The 21,942-nt window shown below is 39.5% G+C and overlaps 2 protein-coding genes across 7 annotated transcripts; both read left to right on the top strand.

Moving 5' to 3' along the window:
- Nucleotides 1-3: 3 nt before the first annotated feature.
- On the top strand, nucleotides 4-8,163 carry LOC139102657 (histamine-gated chloride channel 1). Of its 5 annotated transcripts, none has more exons than XM_070656731.1 (14): nucleotides 4-762; nucleotides 1,462-1,733; nucleotides 1,817-2,231; nucleotides 2,691-2,817; nucleotides 3,329-3,413; nucleotides 3,495-4,257; nucleotides 4,445-4,589; nucleotides 4,769-4,851; nucleotides 4,956-5,099; nucleotides 5,180-5,262; nucleotides 5,364-5,498; nucleotides 5,763-5,863; nucleotides 5,953-6,270; nucleotides 6,751-8,163. In XM_070656731.1, the coding sequence occupies exons 6-14, from the start codon at nucleotides 4,163-4,165 to the stop codon at nucleotides 6,901-6,903; spliced, it is 1,257 nt and encodes a 418-aa protein (XP_070512832.1). In that variant the 5' UTR covers nucleotides 4-762; nucleotides 1,462-1,733; nucleotides 1,817-2,231; nucleotides 2,691-2,817; nucleotides 3,329-3,413; nucleotides 3,495-4,162; the 3' UTR covers nucleotides 6,904-8,163. The 5 variants fall into 5 exon arrangements, with proteins under 5 accessions (XP_070512832.1, XP_070512827.1, XP_070512830.1 ...); XM_070656726.1 differs by having other exon boundaries at nucleotides 6,718-8,163; XM_070656729.1 differs by lacking the exon at nucleotides 4-762 and adding an exon at nucleotides 792-1,365 and having other exon boundaries at nucleotides 6,718-8,163.
- A 1,531-nt stretch (nucleotides 8,164-9,694) lies between these two features.
- Lanb1 (laminin subunit beta-1) lies at nucleotides 9,695-18,941 on the top strand. Of its 2 annotated transcripts, XM_070656719.1 has the most exons (15): nucleotides 9,695-10,076; nucleotides 10,345-10,490; nucleotides 11,414-11,458; nucleotides 11,660-11,746; nucleotides 12,206-12,431; nucleotides 12,546-12,854; nucleotides 12,983-13,545; nucleotides 13,663-13,842; nucleotides 13,904-14,229; nucleotides 14,388-14,798; nucleotides 14,877-15,072; nucleotides 15,168-15,614; nucleotides 15,793-16,300; nucleotides 16,382-17,465; nucleotides 17,594-18,941. In XM_070656719.1, the coding sequence occupies exons 2-15, from the start codon at nucleotides 10,424-10,426 to the stop codon at nucleotides 18,560-18,562; spliced, it is 5,418 nt and encodes a 1,805-aa protein (XP_070512820.1). In that variant the 5' UTR covers nucleotides 9,695-10,076; nucleotides 10,345-10,423; the 3' UTR covers nucleotides 18,563-18,941. The 2 variants fall into 2 exon arrangements, with proteins under 2 accessions (XP_070512820.1, XP_070512821.1); XM_070656720.1 differs by lacking the exon at nucleotides 11,660-11,746.
- Nucleotides 18,942-21,942: the final 3,001 nt, after the last annotated feature.

Here is a 21,942-nt window from a genome sequence, read left to right as displayed (position 1 = left end):
TATAAATATTAAAGTTTCTCACATTCCTCTTTCCCATCTTATATTTCCCGACGAAAATCTCGAAATTGTCTATTAACAAAAGGGTTTACATTAAATTAGAAATAATATGCGTTAAAATTAAGCGAATACATGGAAATAATTCTTTTTTTTTTTAATAATTAATAAGGAAAGTTAGTTGACATAGTTCATAGTTTTATAAAAGATTTAAATTTATTCTTACTATTTTAAGATATATATTTTTACTATTTTATAATAAATATATTTTTATACCTGATACCCGATACACTAAGACTATTATACATGTCATAACAATTTTCATAAAACAGTACGTCTGTAATCTAAAGTCTAAAATTAGAAATAATATTATATCGTTACCGAAACAGCTAAGTATGCTATTAGCAGATACAAAAAGGTTATGTCTGCTCATGACGTTGATCCATGTATTAGCTGATAACAAGTACGTCTGCCGAACTAGAAATAATTATAAAATAAAGATTACAGAGACCTCTCGAAGAGAATCACGGGTCCGTACGCTAGTGCTATCTGCAGCCATTTTGAAATAGACGACGTGCACCCATTTTTTGCTACCGTTGATAAAAGTACATCTGAACTATCGATGTGATATAAATATAACCTGAGAGCGAATAAGATCGGAGAGCAGTTCAAAAAGATCTAATATCTGCATTTTACATTCAGAAATCTACACGGCTCGCATGAAATAAACGGCGCTACTCATTCGCTCGTCAACAATTAAGTGACCAGGTAACGTACAAGCCACGAGCCATATTTAATTTGCGTAACATGTTGCGCGTTTACGTAGTATGAGTGTGACGATTAAATATAACGATTAACCGCAGCGCGCTCGATCGAGTGGTAATAATCTGGGAAAGGCGCGTAGCGAATACGTAAGAATCCTTACGTCGGCAGTTGCACGACAATCGGCAATCGGTCGGAAATAATAGGCGGACGACGACGGTGGCGTGGGTGGTGACGGGGAGGACACTTCTGGTCCAGAGTCGAGCGCGCGAGATGCGGAGAGACAGCCTGAGGTCAGAGAAAGGGGATGAAGCGTGCTTATCGTGCATCGTCTCCGGCTACCCCGCTCACCCCCTTTGCTACCAGCCGCGGCACTCTGATCTCAACTATCTCTTCCTTTCGTTCGCTCCCTCCCGCTCGCTCATCCGGGTTTCTGCGCTCCTTCCTGTACCGAAAGCGTCTCTCAGCTGACGTCCGCGAAAATAAAAAGGAAAAGAAGAAGCGCGAGAACTTCGTATATGGCGAAACGTGCATGTACGTTACCGACCCGATCGGACTTCGCTAATTTATAGCATAATGGGACGCGAAAAGAATCGTTTAGTTACGCGTGTAAGTATTTCACGCGAGACTCTTTCGCGATACGTATCGTCTATTTCTTTTTCTTTTTTTTTCTGTTTTTAACGGGATGCATGACTTTTGTTTCAGTTTCCATCTCCAGGAGATTCTTTGCCAGAGTCACTGCCGGCTGTGCCCCCGAATATTAGACAATGATGCTTCAAATGATGTCATGAAACCTTTGACGTAATCACTCTCTTAACCGAACGATATTTGAGAGCTTCTTCGTCCACTTGTGATCGATTTTGTGCTCGTTCACCAAGCCATCGATATCAGTTATATATTCGATGACAATTTTAATCTTTGTTTGCGACACTTCCCTTTTCGCGACATCATTAAGTATAACGCAGAATATGACGAACGTTAGTTGATTACATAAATTTTTTTTAATAATTTATCTACACTTTCAAGCGAAAATAAGGACTTTTTTTTACTCTTTTTTTAGATAACATGTCAACGTTAGTTTTTAACGTGGAGATGCATGGAGTGCGTAAGCTGTTTTTATCCAGATCGATGTTCCTGAAAGATTTTCCATTATTCTTTTTTCCTCGGTATGTCCGTTTGCTTTCCTTCGCAAAGGGAACGTGACATACGAGTGTTTGCGGCAAGGCGTAAATATCTATTAGTCTTGAAAAAGCCGTGTGTGAAAGATGTAGTAGCGATATCGATAAAATGCAGTCGTTGCTAGAAGGCAAGAGAATGCGCCAGGAAACGAATTGCACAAGGAGCACGTCGAGTGGTGCGGCACAATCCAGTATTCCCAATGCTGTTCTAGGCCCGATGACCTGATTGTTGCGGTTCGGAAAAAGCGCATTAAGAATTACTTATGAGGATACAAATTACGCAGCTATTCGCTAAAGGTCGGGGCGCATTTTTAATTTAATTATTTAAAAATAATTGCGAGCACATGTACACTAACATGTGTTACTATTTTAAGAAACAAAACATTGAATTTTGAATAAATAAAATTAATAGATGAATTTTTAATTATAATGTTAAATATTAAAAAATAATTGTCATCTTATATATTTATACACAAAAAAATATTTCAGATAACAACTTGTTCTTAATTTAAAATATAAAATTAAAAGCTCTCTTGCAATTTCGAGGCTCTCTGAATATATTTAGAGCGAAAATGCTAAATGAAGAATTTTGCTCTTAAGAGTGCTTAATTAAGGGCGATACATGTAAAGATATGAAGATTATGAGGTCGCGGGTATCGCTTAGTATGTGCATTGAAATACGAAACTGGGCTTTTAATCGCGAAATTAATTACAATGCTGGTAATGAGATCGCAAATAAACTGATTTTTTTTTCAGGCCACGGGACAGAGAAGGACCGACCCCGAGGAATTAAGTCAAGATGAGTTTCGTGATGATGAATTATATATGGAATGGATAGAAAGGAAAACGATTGAATGCAGCTTTTGATTTTTCAGCTTCAATGGTAATTTTATTTTTAACCGTACTTTTTTTTCCCCCGAGTTTTGTCTCCTTTTTGTCTTTTTCCTTTCATGCGCCGCTGTTCGCTATATTTTACACTTGCACATGCACACGTGTGCGCATACAGTCGCTGGATTGCATCTGCACACACGTTTATATCGACGCGTGTGTATACTCTTTCGATAAGTGGCCACTCGACATCGTATGACAGAGGCGAACACGTACCTTTCTATTCGTGGCACAATTTTTGGGGTCGATATATTGAGCGGTGTACCGGTGACTTCAAATTGCGTGGTAGTTAGCACCTCTTTATCAGAGACTTTCACAAGAGAGTCGAAACGAGAGAAGAAATGAAAAAGGGCACGAGCAGTATTGTCTTTCTTCAAATATAACAGCTGATTTTATATCTTATTGGATTTTTTTTACTTATTAATAAGTATTTTTTAATATATTTTATTGTATAATGTTAACTCTAGATACGTATACTGTACTAATATACTTTTTTCTTTTTTCAGAATTCTTTTGCGACCCAAACAAATTTGTTTTGGAATATCTCGGAAGAAAATAAAATCAAAGTATCAGCTACATGATTCGTAGAAAGTAATTAAATACAATAAACTTTAAAAAAATCTAGAAATTTAATCGTGGATCAAGTAAAACTGACTTATAAACGTATTTCAGGAACAGAAGGAAACAGCAGAAGATGTTATGAATATAAATGTGCCCCGATGACGATGCTGATATGCCGCATTGAGGTAAATTCGAGCGACGTAAACCAATGACACGAGTATCCCGCGGGAGTTTACCACCTTCGTCTTCTCACCGATCCAGCTCGCGATACTCCAGATTCTATCCACCGTACGTCATGAGCGAGAGTTACCCCTTCTATCACTAGTACTTCTTCCCTCTGTGTCTCTGCTAAGTGGAGGAAAAAGGGAGGGATTGGTGGCAGAAAGGTATTGCCACTGTTATACATCATCTTTACATCCACCACCACCGCCGCCGTCCGCCACCACTACCGCTGATCACTGCCACCACCTGCACCACCTCCGTGTCGTCGAGCTCGTCTATACGCAACGATGAGGATTCTGCAGATTTGACAAAGTCGTTTCAAGAACTCAGTCGTCGACTGCCCGTCCTCGTAAATTCGGGGCACCGATTAGGGAGCTTGAGCTCGCTCATCCGCGCCGGAACTCCGTTTCCGGATTATTTTCGAAGCCCTTGCTTTTTTCTTTTTTCTCTTTCGTCCCTTTTTTTTGCTTTCAAGTGTGAATTATTTTTCCCTTTCTTTATTCCCTTTTTTTTTGTGTGCCGTTTTAATCTTCGCGAAAATGCGTTAATGCAGAATTATGTCTATGGAGGAGACACACGGAGGCGGTATGTCTTCCGCAACGCTCTCGTCCGTCTTACTCCTTTTATTTTTCGGTCGTGCTGCTAATGCTCAGTAAGTAAATCACTCATTATATAGTATCGCAAAAATATTTTTGGATTATAAAAATCGATGAAAATTTATTTAACGTTAATGTTACATATTAGTGCCGCATTTATCATATGTGAATAATTAAATAATCTTGTTCAGTCAATTTGTAGAATATTAAAAAACTTCTCTACACGTGACATTCACTTTGTAGAAAAAGTTTAGAATTTTTCGATCTTCTACCCGAAGATCCGAAGTTGTATGACAAAATGCGGCCCCCCAAGAAAGACGGCCAGGCAACCGTTGTATATTTTCACGTTACTGTGATGGGACTCGATTCAATCGACGAAAATTCAATGGTAAACCCATAATTTTAAACTTACATAAAAATGTGATAATGTATATAAGTGAAACATTTATTTTAATATTGTGAAACTACTTTACCAATTACTTTAATAGAAATTTAAAAAGCAATTTTATTCGTTATTAACTATTGCTTATGAAGTTTATTATTTCGACAAATAATTATATTGTACAGACATATGCCGCTGATATTTTCTTTGCCCAAACATGGAAAGATAATAGACTCCGTTTGCCAGAAAATATGACGTCCGAGTATAGGTATATAAATTAGTTAAAGCATTAATATATTTTATTTTTATAATTCTCTAAAAATGTCTACTTACTTGTGACTTATATTTATAACATGTGTGACAAAATTTAAGATTATTAGAAGTTGACTGGCTAAAAAACATGTGGCGCCCAGATTCCTTCTTTAAGAATGCGAAATCGGTGACTTTTCAAACGATGACGATACCGAACCATTATTTGTGGCTGTATAAAGATAAAACAATTCTCTACATGGTCAAGTGAGTTTATGGAAATTATATTTTTATTACAAACGTGTGATATTCCGTATACGATTTATATGAAATGTCGATGATTTCAGGTTGACTTTAAAACTTTCTTGCGCTATGAATTTTCTGATTTATCCTCACGATACGCAAGAGTGCAAATTGCAAATGGAAAGTTGTAAGTTCAAAGTTACATGTCCGACAATTAGCTTAAATATTATATTAATTATTAATCTCTCCTGATATAAATATCTTATATAAATGTTATTTGCTTGACAGTGTCACACACGACGGACGAAATGATCTTTCAATGGGACCCCGACGTTCCTCTCGTTGTGGACGAAAATATCGAGCTGCCCCAACTGCAGCTCGTTAAAAATTATACCGCCGACTGCACGCAGGTTTATTCCACTGGTAAGTCAATTGCATAAATAATTTTTATTAAAAAAAATAAGCTGTGTGCCGCATAAACGTAGTCATCTCGACAGTAAGGCATTAAAGCACGAGGAGAATCTTTGCAATCAACCTTTTTAATCAATACTTTCTGTCGTTTCGAGACTGCGCGTGTATCCCGTGAGAGTTTCTTCGACCGATCACCCATGCATTGATATCACTTGAATTTAATCCGAACTTAAACGCCATGCATGAACATTTATTTTACGATCACGCAATTTTTAGGTAATTTTACTTGCCTCGAAGTTGTGTTCGTGTTGAAGCGACGTCTCGGCTATTACCTGTTTCACACCTACGTGCCGACGTGCCTGATTGTCATCATGTCGGTGAGTAGAACATCGTAAGAACTCTGCCTTGTAAAATGCCAAGAGCTGCTGTTGCAACTTTTTCCTATATCTTTCCAAAAATTTCGCAGTGGGTGTCGTTCTGGATAAAACCTGAGGCTGCACCTGCTCGAGTCACCTTGGGAGTTACCTCGTTACTCACCCTCTCCACACAACACGCCAAGAGCCAGGCCTCTCTGCCGCCGGTTTCGTATTTGAAGGCTGTCGACGCCTTCATGTCGGTCTGCACGATATTCGTGTTCTTGGCGCTGATGGAGTATTGTCTGGTAAACATCGTTCTCGGCGACTCGGATACGCCCGCAGCGAAACCCGCACCTCCGCCACCGCCGCCGTCCTCGAGTACCGCGGACTCGGCTAAGCTCGACAAGATTTTCGACATTGCTGCCAAGGTAACGCGTGGATGACGATTAGGCGATCAGAGAGTCTTAAGAATCTTTTTTAACAAGGGACTTTGACAAAAGATAATCTTAACGATGCTTGCGACAATTCGTCAAACTTTATATAAATCAATTAGTTGACTGTTATTCTGTGATTCCATGATAGAGTTTTAATTGTTAAATTTGGTTCTAGGCTCTTATTCTTCCACTTCCGTGTCTCGAATAGAGAAGCAAAACGAGCATTGTTAAAAAAAAAATTATTTGCCTACTTTTAGCTTCAAAAAATATTGATAAACTGTTAAAGAATCTAAAAGAATTTGTGTCAGTGTTAAAAAAAAATTTCTAATTACATTTTAAAACACTGCTACTTGCTTTCACTTCAAATCGCAGTCTATTCTTTTCGGGACACGGGAGCCAATCTGCATGATGACGGTTCAAGTTGTGATCGTTGTCACGCAGGAAAACGCAATGTTGTTATCCTGCCGATCGCAGAAATCGCCGATTGCACCGCCACCCGGACCTACCCCGGCCCAAAGGGCGCGAATGCGGGCGCTGAACATCGACCGCTTCTCGCGCGTCTTCTTTCCTTTCTTATTCGCCGTGCTGAACGTCACCTATTGGATAATGTTCGCCGAGTATATTTAGGCATCAGAAATACTAACTACGGAGGCATCGTACGATACTTCAAAAGGATCGAGAAATGAGAGGAACAAGGGAACGAATCTCTACAAGCTGTTTGCAAGAATGGAGAACGATGAGCAGTTAAATATTTCGCAAGAAAAATTTTGCCACTGCGAACAATTCATACTGCAGTCAGGCCGATCCGCGAACGAAGACGACGATTTTGAGATGAAAATTCGAGTGGGACTTTGGAGATCGAAGATGCAATCGACGCGAGTAAAAAAATTTAGCTACGGCTAAAAACGACAAACGCAGAAATGCTTTTTTTCTAGACTATTGCTCTTCTGAAACTTTGATCCTTCTTTTACTATTTCTAAAGGCCGAATAGAAAATTCAATAGATATTATCGGTCATTCACGATAATCCAAAAGATATATAATATCTCTCGTACGAAAAGTAATGTGCCAGTTTATGATTTACGAATATTATCGAATCGTAATTGCAACTGAACTTTGCATTCGTCAATTCTCGCAATGTTTCTTGAACATAAATCTTTATCGTACGATTGTATTATTAAAAATGTACCTAAATAAAATGCTAATATGTTTTCTCGCTCATGATTATTATCTAGAATCTAGAATTAGCATCTAGAATATATTAAATTAAAAATAGATGTAAGACGTCTCGCGTTTTGTTCCTTTAAAGTTTTAGTTTAATGTTCTTAGACTCGGTCCATCAAATTAATTATGTAACGATCTGCAATTTGATTGATTGCAAAAATCATTACAGTTCATATGTGCCCTCTATTGGGACTGAGTAAGACTATAACATACTGTTATCGTCAGTAAGAAGGGAATCTGTTAGCTTATACTTATATTCTCCGCCTATCAACCCCACTAACTATGACCGCAGGATCGTAACGCTCCAGCGAGGCAAATTTTCTGTTTGGCACACAAATATTGATATATAATTACATTAAAAAAGTGTTGCAATAAATTTAAATGCATATCATTCACGACGAAACTTCAAAATAATATCTATGTATAAAATAATAGTGGTAATAATATTTATAAAAAAGTATAATACGCCGTAAAACTTCTAAAAATTATTGTAAGAAAATAACGCAACTTTACAATAAATCCGCAATTGCAAAATTAAATTCGAACGTAACTCTGCACGAGCATCATTGTAGCATGAAGCGCATTTATAATGATTTCTATTGTAATTAGACTATTATAAATTAGCACAGTTGTTTCTCGTGGCAAAATAAATCTTGGAATATAATTTTGCATGCGTTCTTTATTAAGTATATTAATTTTTTTTTAATTTATATAAGTGCGTGTGCGTTTTTATGTAGCCACTGCGACGCTATGTGATGTTAATTATGATGCGTGAAATTAGAAAAAAAAGAATAACTCTATGAAGAGCGAAACTCCGTTGTCGCGAGGGGGAAACGGAAAGTGGGATCATCGCGGAGGAAGGAAGCGTAGCGTGGGCAGCCTTATCTGTACAACATAGGCTACGATAGCAGGATGCCATTGCCTTCTCTTTCTCGTCTCGCCTTTTCAGGACAGTTCGCTGTCCATCCTCTTTCGTCGCGCGCAAAGATACGCGTCATCAAAGATTAGGGAATCGGGAGCACTGCGTGCAACAGTCCGAAGTATTACATTGTTGAAGTATAATTATACTTTCGAATAAAATAATTAATTTATTATTCACAGAGATGCGTTAACACTTCGATCATAAATCATTCAAATATACGTAATATATTTTTTATGTTAAATTTAATTTTCTTTCTTTGCAAAATATATTTTTTTTAATATATAAATGTATATTAAGGCATACCTTTTTTGGTTTCAATTTAGAAAGACAATTTGTAAGAATATATGCTTTGGAAAAATCAAGAACGTTACTTGAAGTCTGAAATTAATAATTAACTGAATAAAAATTAAATAAAATAATGAAATTAATCTGATCGAGGGTTGAAATTGAGTTGAATAGGTAAATTCACGTAACATCGAGTGGCTCGGTCGGAAGAATTTGTTATATCAGGCGTAACTTACGGCGATTTGTACGTTTCTCGAATGAGAGATTTTAAAAGACGACAGGAACAGGGAGTATACCGCACATGTGTGCCGGAGTAACATAAGCATTGTATAACGGGTGTGCGAAAGTATCATCCTACAACGGTCCAGATGAATTAAGGCGCCGACTATTCGGGATTCTCAATCTCCTGCGATAAAGCTTCCGCGATGTTGCGCGTAGCCTGTACAGAAGAAAAAAAGGAACGATATCAGACGACGGAACATTGACCCGCGATAGAAGAAGACCTACTATTACTACTACTACAATTTACGGCGCACGATTTGTAGAACAAATCGTTTAAGACTTCCCCAAGCGCGTGGATCATCTTCTCAAGGCGCGATAGAATAAAAGCCGTGGTCTCCGTTCGCTGAAGCTTGCTGAAACGGAAAGGAAAAAAAAAAAATACTTGGACATTAAAGAAATCGAGCCTCTCGCGAGCCCAGTATACGAGCGAAGAATAACCTATCGGGCAAAAACGCGCTGGAGTTACGATATTCCGTGCCTGAACTTTGCCGAAGGTCGACGCACTTTTGGGGATTTCGATTCTCTCGCGAACCCTCGGCGCTTCTCAGGTTTTGCCTGCGGGACTGCGGCCCTTGCCGCCCACCATTCGACCCCGCTCGTCCCTCGGCGAGCCCAAGCTCGTCGTTTTCCCTCTCCGTTCCGTTGCCACCCGTGACGATTCTACGTACGGCACTGACTGGCACGAGACTCTCGGAAACTCGGAGCGGAGTCGCGACCCGAGCAAGCCGAGGGACTCACTTGTGAGTGCTGAAAGAGAGACGGCGTCACGAGGCGCGTCCGCGAGGCCGCGTTTTCCATTATCCGTCGCCCGCCGCATTTTGCGAGGGTGCTCCCGCACCTGTTAGACGGACCCGTCGTGCCGTTATCGCACGTGGATAACAACAGACTCGGAACTCGGCGGCGACGAGCAGGAGGAGAAGAGAGCCCGAGGAATCCGGCGGAGGGGAAACTCCGATCTCGGTGTTCAGCGCGATCTCGGCACAGGCACCGGAGGCGAGCGACGGCCGCCGTCTCTCGAAGGAAGGAAGATAATCCCGTCGCGGCTTTGCGCGGAACGCTATTTTAGCGTGCGTATACGCTTAACGTAGGTGAGTCCTAACAAACGGTGGGATCGGCGACGTTAACCGAAACGGATCGTGTCCCACAGGTGCGCGAAAGTACACGACGTTTACTTCACCTGGACGTGTTCTTGCTACTTTGAAAATTAATTATTAAATATTAAAAATTATTTTGAAATATATATATGTACATATATATTTTTTTCTCAACGTTACGTATTTTACAAAAACAAATCTAGTTAATTAAATATATTGAAATAGATATTGTCTCTTTTAATTGATTATTTAATTACCGTAGAAACTCTCGAATCACCGTCGATGGCTTAACACCGTTGCGAAAAATCCACAGAACCGAGGCAAGGAAAAAAAAAAAGAAAATGCTTCACACTTATTATGGGCACGTGGCTCTTGCAGCTTTAATCATTATACTTATTAACTTAGCAGGTACGTAGATAACAGTTAATACATATTAATTGATATCAATCGAAATATCTGATCCCGGAATATATTTTTAAATTACAATGTTTAATTAAAATAAAATCGAACTTCTTCTGCCGCCGTTGAAACGCCGCTCGTATATTTTTCGTTACGTTTCAGCATTATTTTCACGTTGCAACGGTACACGTGCGAGAGGACCAAATTTTATAGCAAAATTCTTTTTCTCGGAAACGTTCGTCCCATTCATGTAACGGAGACTTTTTATCCATTACGATTAGATAGCGAGATAACCCCGCGACCTGTCTTCCTTTTGAAATCAGCGAGCTTATGTATTTCAGTTTCTAAAACTGTCCGCCCTACGGCCAGAGAGATCTTCGCGCGTATGTAGACTATGAGATCGTTCAACGAATGACGCGATCGCGAATCGTACTGTAGACATAATTGTTTATGCACGTGGCGGCATCGTTATGGCAAAGATACACATATGCATAAGTCACAACGCGAGCCAGTTCTCTCGATCAACAGATACTTTTATATCCAAAGCTAATTTGCAGTCAATCTCTGAGAATCGAGTTGCAATTTGAAGAGATGAATAAGTTTTTAATTCGTATAGTTGAGCTTTTGTAGCAGAGATTAATGTCTTAATGAAAAATTGTATTTCGATGCTCGAGAATACTTTTAAGAGATGCCTTCTCTCGTAAACATCCGGCTTTCTCTCTCTCGCGATAGCCTCCACCGACAGTGAAACATTTCTTGATAACCAGCACATTCTAATATTTATTTGAAATATAATTTTGAGAAAAGTTCGCGCAAATATTATATTAATACGCATTTTTATATTTGCATTCGTGGCCGTTATCGCTGCGTGTTTAAAAAACGCGTAACATTTTTTATCGCACGTTAAATAAATGTTTTTAATTATTTTCTAGGACCTGTAAGTTCACAATATGGCCCAAGCAAATTGCCATCCAGAGGTGAGATTTTAAGCTTCTTTAGAATTTATTTTTAGATTTTCTTCACAAAACATTCATTATAAGTACGCAATGTTATCAATCATGGCCTTATCAAAGAGTGTTCAGCGACGAAAAGCGTGATAAAGCTTTTGCGACAACTAGGACACGCACTACATAATTATACATGCGTAGAATATAAAGCCAAAAACGGGAATGTTATAGGATCGATGCAGAGAGGGGATATGTCACCCTTGGATGTAGTGACAGAAAGTTATAATCGTCTAGGGTCAACTATTCCCAAGTCAAGAGGTAGAAAAAAATAATGTTAATACAGGAGACGGGCCAACACCTTAAATAATGACGTAAAAAGACCCGTAACGAATTGACATTTAACAAGAAAAAAGAAGTTTAACAAACACATGTTTTATATATTTATGACTAGCTAACGGCAAGAGAGTTCTTGTAACTAACTTCTTTTATTGATTTGAATGCCTACATATATGTAATTTTACCAGATTTAATTATATTTGTGATATTTGTAATACATTTCGGTCCCATAATGTGGTAAAGGTTTCACGTACTGTGCTAATCGACGGAAACTAATTGGGGTACTTAGGAAATTGTATCTTTTTTCACATACTTACTGGCATGATATCAATACGCAATATATATATTATAATTACGAGAGAAGAGAATAACCACATGGCTAACAGAATGTGTATTATATATTGAGTAGCAAGAATTAATAAGAAATTAATTTTCGTACAGGTGTGCACGCGAAACGACCGCATCCCTGCGAGCAGAGCTCGTGTTATCCTGCGACTGGGAATCTCCTAATTGGCCGTAAGAACAAATTAAGCGCTTCATCGACGTGCGGCCTCAGAGGCCCTGAAAGATTCTGCATCGTTTCTCATCTTAAGGACAGAAAGAAGTGCTTCTTCTGCGATTCGTCGATACCTAAACAGCAACATAATATCGAGAACATCGTTAGCGGGTAAGATTACTTCATACGCCGTACAATAAAATAAGTAAAAATTTGTTATTAAAGTAAATATACTTGTAAAACAAAATATTATAAATTTTATGAGGTAAAATATTTTTTTAACAGGGTAAATCCTAGATCGTGGTGGCAGGCTGAGAACGGAGTGGAAAATGTTACAATACGCTTCGATCTTGAGGCAGAGTTTCATTTTACGCACATCATTATTCGCTTCCAAACCTTCCGTCCAGCTGCCATGTTAATTGAACGGTCGTACGACTCCGGAGAAACCTGGCAGGTGTATCGGTACTTTGCTCACAATTGCGAACACTATTTCCCTGAAATCCCGACCCATCAACCCCAAAGATTAACAGACGTCATCTGCGAGACAAGGTATTCGGCTGTGGCGCCGTCCACTGGTGGAGATGTAATTTTCAGGTACCTACAATTTTTTTATTATTATTATATGTCGTATGTGTCTTATTTATTACTCAAGAGTATCGTCTTAATTAAATATATATAATATATAAAATATATATAAAATAAATTAATATAATTTATTTTAGGGTATTGCCACGCAATTTGGAAATTGATAATCCTTATTCAAAAGAAGTACAAAATCTATTAAAGATCACCAATCTCAGGATCAACATGACCGGACTTCATACTCTGGGGGATGATTTACTGGACGATCGGGCCGAGACTAAAGAAAAATATTATTACGCCATCCAGGATATGGTAATTCGTGGTTCGTGCTCCTGCCATGGGCACGCTTCCAGATGTTTGCCGCTTCCTGGAGTTATCGATGAGGAGAATATGGTTCACGGCAGATGTGAATGCACGCACAACACCAAGGGCCTAAATTGCGGAGAATGTGAAGACTTTTACAATGACCTGCCATGGAAACCCGCGGTTGGCAAACAGACAAACGCCTGTAGGCCATGCAACTGTAACAATCATACAACCTCCTGCCACTTCGATGAAACGGTTTACGAAAGATCAGGCAGAGTGTCCGGCGGTGTCTGTGACAATTGCCAGCATAATACACGAGGGCAGAATTGCGAACAATGCAAGCCATTCTATTATCATGACGTAACGAAAGATATTTCTGATCCATATGCTTGTCAACGTGAGTTTAGTTTTATATAAGCTTCATATAACATTTCTTATAATTTAATACAAGATTATATTTGCACTTATATTTTATAAATAACAAGTAAATGTAAATGTACATTTTTTTTTGCAGCCTGTGATTGCGATCTAGGCGGATCTTTAGATGACGGCATATGTGATTCACGAACTGATCCTCTAAGTGGAGACGAGTCTGGACGGTGTCACTGCAAAACAAATGTTGAAGGACGTCGTTGCGATCGTTGCAAGAACGGTTTTTGGGACTTCGATCCCGACAGTGCCGAAGGATGTCAAGGTATATAAGTTATTATTGAATTATTGATTATCTTTTCTATTTTTCTATCTTACAATTACAGCTTGCACCTGTAACACTTTGGGTACCGTCGATAATCAGGGCTGCAACGTGGTAACCGGCGAGTGTACGTGCAAACGGTATGTCACAGCGCGTGACTGCAATCAGTGCTTGCCGGAATATTGGGGACTCTCTGAAGATCCGGATGGTTGCAAACCATGCGAGTGCGATCCCGGTGGTTCCTACGAAAATTCCTGCGACGTTATTACCGGCCAATGCAGATGCAGACCACACGTCAGCGGGAGAACTTGTAATCAGCCGGAACAAAGTTATTACACTGGCTCACTAGATTTTCTTATTTATGAAGGCGAATTGTCTAGAGCGACCGATGTAAGTTTATTACATGATAAATATTAATTTACACTTGTGTGACTGTAATAAAATATTTAAAAAATATAATTTTAATATATACAACTAAAATTTGCAGAATTTTAACTAACATATTTAAAACTTGCCTTAGAATTAAAGTGCAACTTTTTTTTTTTTAGAATTGTCAAGTGGTAATCAGAGAACCTTACCGCGACGGCAGGAATAGCACGTGGACCGGCACGGGTTTCATGAAGGCTCTCGAGGGATCTGTGTTAAACTTCACCATCGACGATATTCGTAGATCGATGTGGTACGACGTGATTGTGCGATACGAACCGGTGCATCCGGGTGTTTGGGAGGATGTACAGATTATTCTCGAGAGAGACAGTCTACCGGATCCCAACGGACCGTGCGCTGATTGGAGACCCGAATACGATCGTTTGTGGGTTCAATTACCTCTGCGTTCAAGAAGCGCTATGGCACAACCGTCTATATGTTTAGAGGCGGGAAAACGCTATAATCTTCTGCTGCAATTCCGTAAATTTAACAGCCACATAGACACGCCTTTGGCCTCTATCCTGGTCGATTCGGTAATATATTTTTATTACCAAAAAGTCATGTCTAATTAATTCAATTAATAACTATATTTAATTGTATTTGTTTTACAGATTGTGCTAAAACCAAGAATAGACGTAATACCCTTCTTTAAAACACCGGGTTTGGGTGAATTACGTCGCCAAGAATACGAACGTTACCATTGTAATGAATTATTCAACGATGTTAATAGCGTATGGAGCAATATACCTGACATCTGTAGAAAGTATCAAAATAGCATCGGCTATTACGTTTTCGATGGCGCTCATTGTAAGTTCAATGCGCATTATTTGAAGTTAGGTTTAATCCTCTTTTTTATTTATTTAATTATATGAAATTTAATTATATGAAATATTAAATTCTAGCTTGCGAATGTAATCCTACGGGCTCTCGCAGTCTTTTATGTGAGAACTACGGCGGAATGTGCCCATGCAAATCGAATGTAGTCGGTAGACGGTGCGACCGTTGTGCACCAGGAACTTATGGATTCGGTCCGGAGGGATGCATTTCTTGCGATTGTGACGGTGTTGGTGCTCTCGATAATTTCTGCGACGTCGAAACCGGTCGCTGCAAGTGCCGTCCTAATACTTACGGCAGAACTTGCGGCCAGTGCGAGCCCGGCTTCTGGAATTTCCCGCATTGTCAGCGCTGCGAATGCCATGGACACGCGGATAGTTGCGACTCAAAAACCGGAGCTTGTCTCAACTGCCGAGATTTCACTACTGGACACAATTGCGATCGATGCGTCGACGATTTCTATGGCGATCCGCGAATTGGAGTGGATATACCTTGCAGAGCGTGTCCCTGCCCGGGTAAATACAATTAAAAAAAAAAAATTTTAATAGATAAAATTTAAAATATTTGTCTTGTTGGCCAGCGAGAAATCTCAGAATTAATTTACGAATTTATTCTGTTTACTGTAAATTTCTCAACCTTCTATATGAATGCATGATTAAATTACATTTATTATTAATAAATTTAATTTTACAGGCACACGTGAATCCGGCCACTCCTACGCTAATAGTTGTTCATTAGATTCAATAACGCAAGACGTAGTGTGCGAATGTTTCGAAGGATATTCCGGACCTCGTTGCGAGCATTGCGCCGAGAATTATTTCGGCAATCCAGAAATACCAGGCGGTAGTTGCCAGCTTTGCAACTGTAATAACAATACAGACTTACGTCGTCCCGGTAACTGCGATCCACAATCCGGTCATTGCCTCCAGTGCCTATTTAACACCGACGGTTCCACTTGTGAGATATGTAAACCAGGATTTTACGGAGATGCTTTGCGACAAGACTGCCAAGATTGCGGGTGCAACGTCCTGGGCACCGACAAGGCCGCAGGTCCGTGCAACCATCGTAACGGACAATGTCCGTGTCTGCCACATGTCATAGGACAGCTTTGTGACTCCTGCGAAGAAAATCATTGGAGAATAGCTAGCGGAAAAGGCTGCGATCCTTGCGAGTGCGACGTAGTTGGAAGTATTTCAGACAGGTGTGTTTGCAATTTATTATAAAAATTATAACTGCGATTTCTTATTACAGAAATTTAAAAAAAAAATGTTTTTATGTGTAGATGCAACCCCTTCGATGGCACTTGCGAGTGCAGACCAGGATTTGGCGGTAGACGATGTAACGAGTGTCAGGCAAACTTTTGGGGTAACCCGAATGTAGAATGCTACCCATGCGAGTGCGACGTGATCGGTTCTGCAAGCCAGCAATGCGACAGAGAGACCGGAGTATGCGTTTGCCATAAAGGCATTGGCGGCGAAAAATGTGACCAGTGCGACCGTGGTTATCACGGCGAGGCTCCGCAATGTAGCCCGTGTGGTGAATGCTTCGATAATTGGGATTTGATCTTGGACGGTCTTAAAAATAAAACAAATACGGTCATTCAAGAGGCTTCGAGGATACAAAAAGTGGGCACGACCGGCGTGTACAGTCAAGAATTCGACAACATGAAGGAATCTCTTAATGAAGTGCGGGATTTAATTAGCAACACTACTATCAGGAGCCAAGATCTGGATGCGCTAAACAATTTAGCTGACGAATTGAAAACAAATATTTCTAAATCGGCTAAGCAGTTGGAGGAAGCAAATAATCACTTGGAGAATCTCAATCAACGAGTCAATCTTGGCGACGTCGCATTGAAAAAATTGAGAAACAGGACGAATAACTTACATAACGTGGCTGCCGAATTGCGAGAGAATGCCACGAGATTACAGGAGGAGAACGTCCTCGGCGCTTTAAACGTAACCCAGCAAATGGCCGAACAATCCAGGCAGGCTGAGAAAACGGCAAATGATACTACGACGCTTCTCGGCGATGCAGAACGATTCCGAAAGCATACCGAAAACCTTCTGGCAAAGAGTCGCGCCTCAGTTAATGAAGCTCAAGAGAGGAACAAAGAATCTTTGACGAAGTTAAATAAGAAATTAAATACATTCGGTGTGGCGATACCTGAATTAAATCTACAGATGTGCGGTGAAAATGTGACGGAATGTAGCACCGTCTGCGGTGGTGCGGGATGCGGCTTCTGCGGAGGATTATCTTGTGACGTAGGCGCGGTCAGCAAGGCTAATCAAGCTCTAGATGTTGCGAAACAGCAAGCTACCAAAATCAAGAGCCATAAAGACGAGGCCGAACAACTATTACGCAACGTAATTATCACTAATCTAATTTTTCAGAAATTATTTATTCATATTTCATTTATAATTTATTTACTGTCGTAAAATATTTTTTTTTTATTATTTAATTAATTAAAAATAAAATTAATTTACATTTTTAGATGAGCCAAATCAAGCAAGATGCGACAGCGGCAAGATCCAATGCTCAAGACGCCTTCAATTACGCATGGGAAGCACGTAATCGTTCTGACAAGATCACGAAAGATCTTTCAGATATAACACAACGAATTTTGAGTACTTTGAACGAGGACCAGCCTACACCATCCATGGTGAGAGATCTCGCGAACCAAGTGCTCGCTAAGAATATCCAATTGGAACCGGACGAAATCACACGGCTGGCTGATCGTATCAAGAGTATCGTGGGCTCTCTCACTGATTCTGAAAAAATTCTTGCTGATACGAAGGACGATCTCCAACTGGCGCACGACCTCGAGAAACGAGCCAACCACACCAAAGAGATAGCCATCGAAAAACAAACCTTAGCGAACAAAGTAATTCTGCTACTGAGCGACGCGCAGAAGGCACAACATTTGGCGCAAAATGCTATCGACAAAGCGGAAGCGGACGTATCTAAATCGCAGGAAGATCTCGCCAACATCGCCGACGTGACGAAAGCTGCTCAAATCCAGGCTAATAGCACGACGAAAACGGTGGAGGCACTAGACTTTCGTTTGAAACAGCTTCAAACGCAATCTGCGAGGAACGGTTTTATCTTAACGGAAATTGGCACGGAGGCTAAGAAAGTTGCCGACGAGGCGAAGGTGATTGACGGGAAAACGAAAAAACTGTCAGAAGAGTACAAACGGGCGAACGAATCGTTGAATCAGCGGGTGAATAAAAGCAAGGGGGATATTCAGCGAGCGAAGAAACTTCTGCAGCGTGCCTCCGAGTTAACGGCGGACACTTCGACCAAGTCCAAGGATCTGGACGGCATGGAAAGCGTTTATAAGGATAACGAACGGGTGCTGACAGATCTGATGAGCGACGTGGACGCGCTGACGACCGAGATGGAAAGACACTTAGCGGAGATCGAGGACAAATCACAGGTGTACAGACGGTGCTCCGCTTAAAATTCATCGCAATCAGGTGCCAAATATTTTTCCGATCGCGAATTTTATCTACAAAGATACGTATCGAGGTACTTACATATCGGTAATCAGAGGATCTTGTTTCCGTTGTCTCGTTTGACATATAATAACTTTGCGTGGTAAAATTTCTTGCTCCATAGACGAGACTTTTTTTCTAGTGTACATTTCACTGCTGCATTTCACTGCAAAATACGTTAGATCTTATTAGAAAGATCGGTGCTTAATACTTGTGCAATAGTCGTAAATTTTACTTTGATTTATAGAAAACGGATACGCGTATTTACATATTGCATATATATACATTTGGCATTCGCAACTTATTTCAAATAATATTGCGAAAAGCGACGAGATTATTATTAGTGCCATAAATATAAATGGAGGGGCCATTAGTAGTTGTAAAGAGGACGGTTTGTACGTACACCGGTTAAAACATTGGAAATTTTTTTTCTAGCTTTTAACTTCGCTAAATTTTCTCTCTCAATTTTTATATTTTTATACTTCGTAGCACACTTTTTTACTTTCATAATAAGAAGATTCTACACAAGAATATTTATATAAGAATTTCTATCTACTGATGCATATGTGCAACAATTTATTACACGTGGTACTTAAAGAAACACCGTAGCGAAGTATTAAGCTCGTGTTCCATAGATAATACATTAAAAATAATTAAAGATTAATGTAAATAATTAAAATAAACGTAATACCAGGATTAAGATATTAAAATAGATATTTTACAATAGATTCACCGAGTTGTTCAACACATTTTACAAATGGACGAAAGTTTAAAAGTGGCCTTATCAGTTATTACAGTGCCTGTAAATAATTACAGTCTGCGCATTTGTATATATTTAATGTTACATACTTATAAATTCGACGGGTTTTCGTCTTTAGAATTTTTCAAATAAACCCAATTATAATTCTTATCATTAAAAAAGACAGAATCTCACGCGGGAATTATAATATAAACTTTGACAGAACTCGTGTAATCATCTTGGCGGCACAAAAGCGAAAGGAAGAAGATACTTATTTATACATATCATCATTGCACGCGATCGAATCTTATACATTACATTGGATGTCATCGGAAGTTTCGTTTAGAAACGAACGAACAATGCTATGATCAAGCCAAAAAGAATTCAACAATATAATATTTAACGTCATATTACGTATAGAGATATTATAATATTGTAACGTTAGAAAGAAATAAATAAGTTGCCAAAAAAGAAGGAAAAAAAAAAAGATAAGACCGGCTACGTCACGACGAACCTACCGATCCTAAATTACGCTAATAGTTTTACATTATATTTGAGGGTGAAACTCTTTTTAAAGCACATCGTGCAGGGGAATCTGCAATTCGAAATTGCTCATCTACGTGGTCTACACAACTCGTCCTTGCGACTTATTGAGGCTACACGCAAGGAAACTGCCGGGCACATATCATCGACGATAAAATATTTCCTGTTTTGTACCGCTTGTTTTTTTTTTATTAAATAATACTACCATATACCGATGTACTTTAGAGCCTATTCACGCTTATCAAGGGTGGGACCAACGTGGCTAAACGAGACAGCGCCGCCGCGTCGATCCTCCTCCGAGCGTGTCACGATCGATTCCGTAGGGCCCGGAAATGGGTTTTGTCGTTTATTATTACAGAATCCGGTTACGTCGGAGCCATGTGCGCGATTACGACGGAGGTCCCCCTTCGTTAAACGTCATCGAACGACTTTGCTTCTATTCTGAAGGGGTTTGGAACCATGGGACAATCTCCTCGGCGAGGAACCGTTCTATTTGCCATTTCGGCACATTCCTTGAAATCGCCCTTTCCCTTCTAAAGCCGGAACCCGTGCACGCATGCACGAATATTTCGTGAATAGCGCACTGTTAAATTCAAATGGCGTATGCGTTCACCAGGCCGCGCACAATGGGTTCATTCAGTACGCGAATCAGTGGTTCTCCGTGGAGGTGAGACTTAGAACGTAGACAGAAGCATGAATTTATTACTGCAATAAAGATTCAGCTTCAGATTTTCCACGAAAGTAAATTCAGACTTTCCCTGCACTTTTACAAAAACTACAAGACAGCGACAAGACGCAGGAGCATCTCTTGCATCGTTGAAGCAATCATCACTATTTAACAATTTCAAATATATATTTAACATTTTTAATTAACGATAAATTAATAAAAGTTTATAAGACTATTTCCACGCTAAATAAAAGAGACAAATAAAAGAAAGCAGAAAGAGATCTCGAAATTATTAATGAAATTTTAGGAAGTTTGATAAAGATGCATCGTAACAAGCTACGTATTTTTCTCTTGAATCGAATTGGGGCGTTCGGGCATTCTCAAAGGAGATTATTTTTCATCGCTTCGTGACACTTCAAAGTAGACGATGCCGATTGTCCGGCTGACTCGCCCTTTAATCCAGCATTGAGAACTGTAGTCATGCCACATGATATCATCACGCTAGCTGATGATGCACGAGCATATGCAGCGAATAAATAATGCATTATACCCGAGAGCCGATCTCACGCTGCACAGCGTGCCTTATTTTAAAGATTTACGGTCGCAGCATTTTTAAAGCTTGTAATTTTAACGAAAACTCGTTCTCATGGCTCGCTTTTATTTATCACTTCGATGATGATAAGTGATATATCAATCAATGTTTGTGTAAGAGATTACAAATCCCTTTCAGTATTTGCTTTTCAAGTACGTGGCGTAGGTATTGGCCGAAGGGCAGTTTTATTTCCAGACCACTCGGTGATACGCTCGACGATAAAAAGGAAACTGAAGATTACGCCGGACTCCTCTGGTCTTTCTGGCAGATCTCGCCCTGCAAATAAAAAGAGAGAGAAAAAAAAAAGTGCACGTTGCATACACATACGAAATAAAATATATATACTTAACACCTTGCAGCAAGCGGCATAAGTCCATCCTTGTAAAAAATTCTTTCGATAGAAATAAATAGTTTCTCATCGATTTTATTCGAATGCCCCGGCCGTCTCTCGAAACATTCCTCGGGATCGTCGCTTTCATTTTTTTATCACGAAAACTGGCCCTACAACATACGCATAATTTTAGCGAGTGAATTACTTGCGCTATCGTCGTCTGTAAAAAATATAATCTGTACATTAAAAGGAAGGAAGTATTCTACATAATCATACCGTAACTATCAATAGAAAATTATTCAGATTCGCTTATCAGCCCATTAATTTGACAATCTTAAATTCCATTCTCCTAAATATAGCCCACTTCAAACAGCCTAATAATAAACGAATTATAAATAGAACTCAGAAGTTCTATTTTTAATTCTGACGCAGGTATTATAAATCGCCTAAGGTGGACCGGAGACATAATATGTG

Source organism: Cardiocondyla obscurior, linkage group LG05 (genome assembly GCF_019399895.1).
Source record: "Cardiocondyla obscurior isolate alpha-2009 linkage group LG05, Cobs3.1, whole genome shotgun sequence".
NCBI classification, from domain to species: Eukaryota; Metazoa; Arthropoda; class Insecta; order Hymenoptera; family Formicidae; genus Cardiocondyla; species Cardiocondyla obscurior.
The sequence above is the reverse complement of the archived record's forward strand: the minus strand, read 5'-3'. Positions and strand labels throughout refer to the sequence as shown.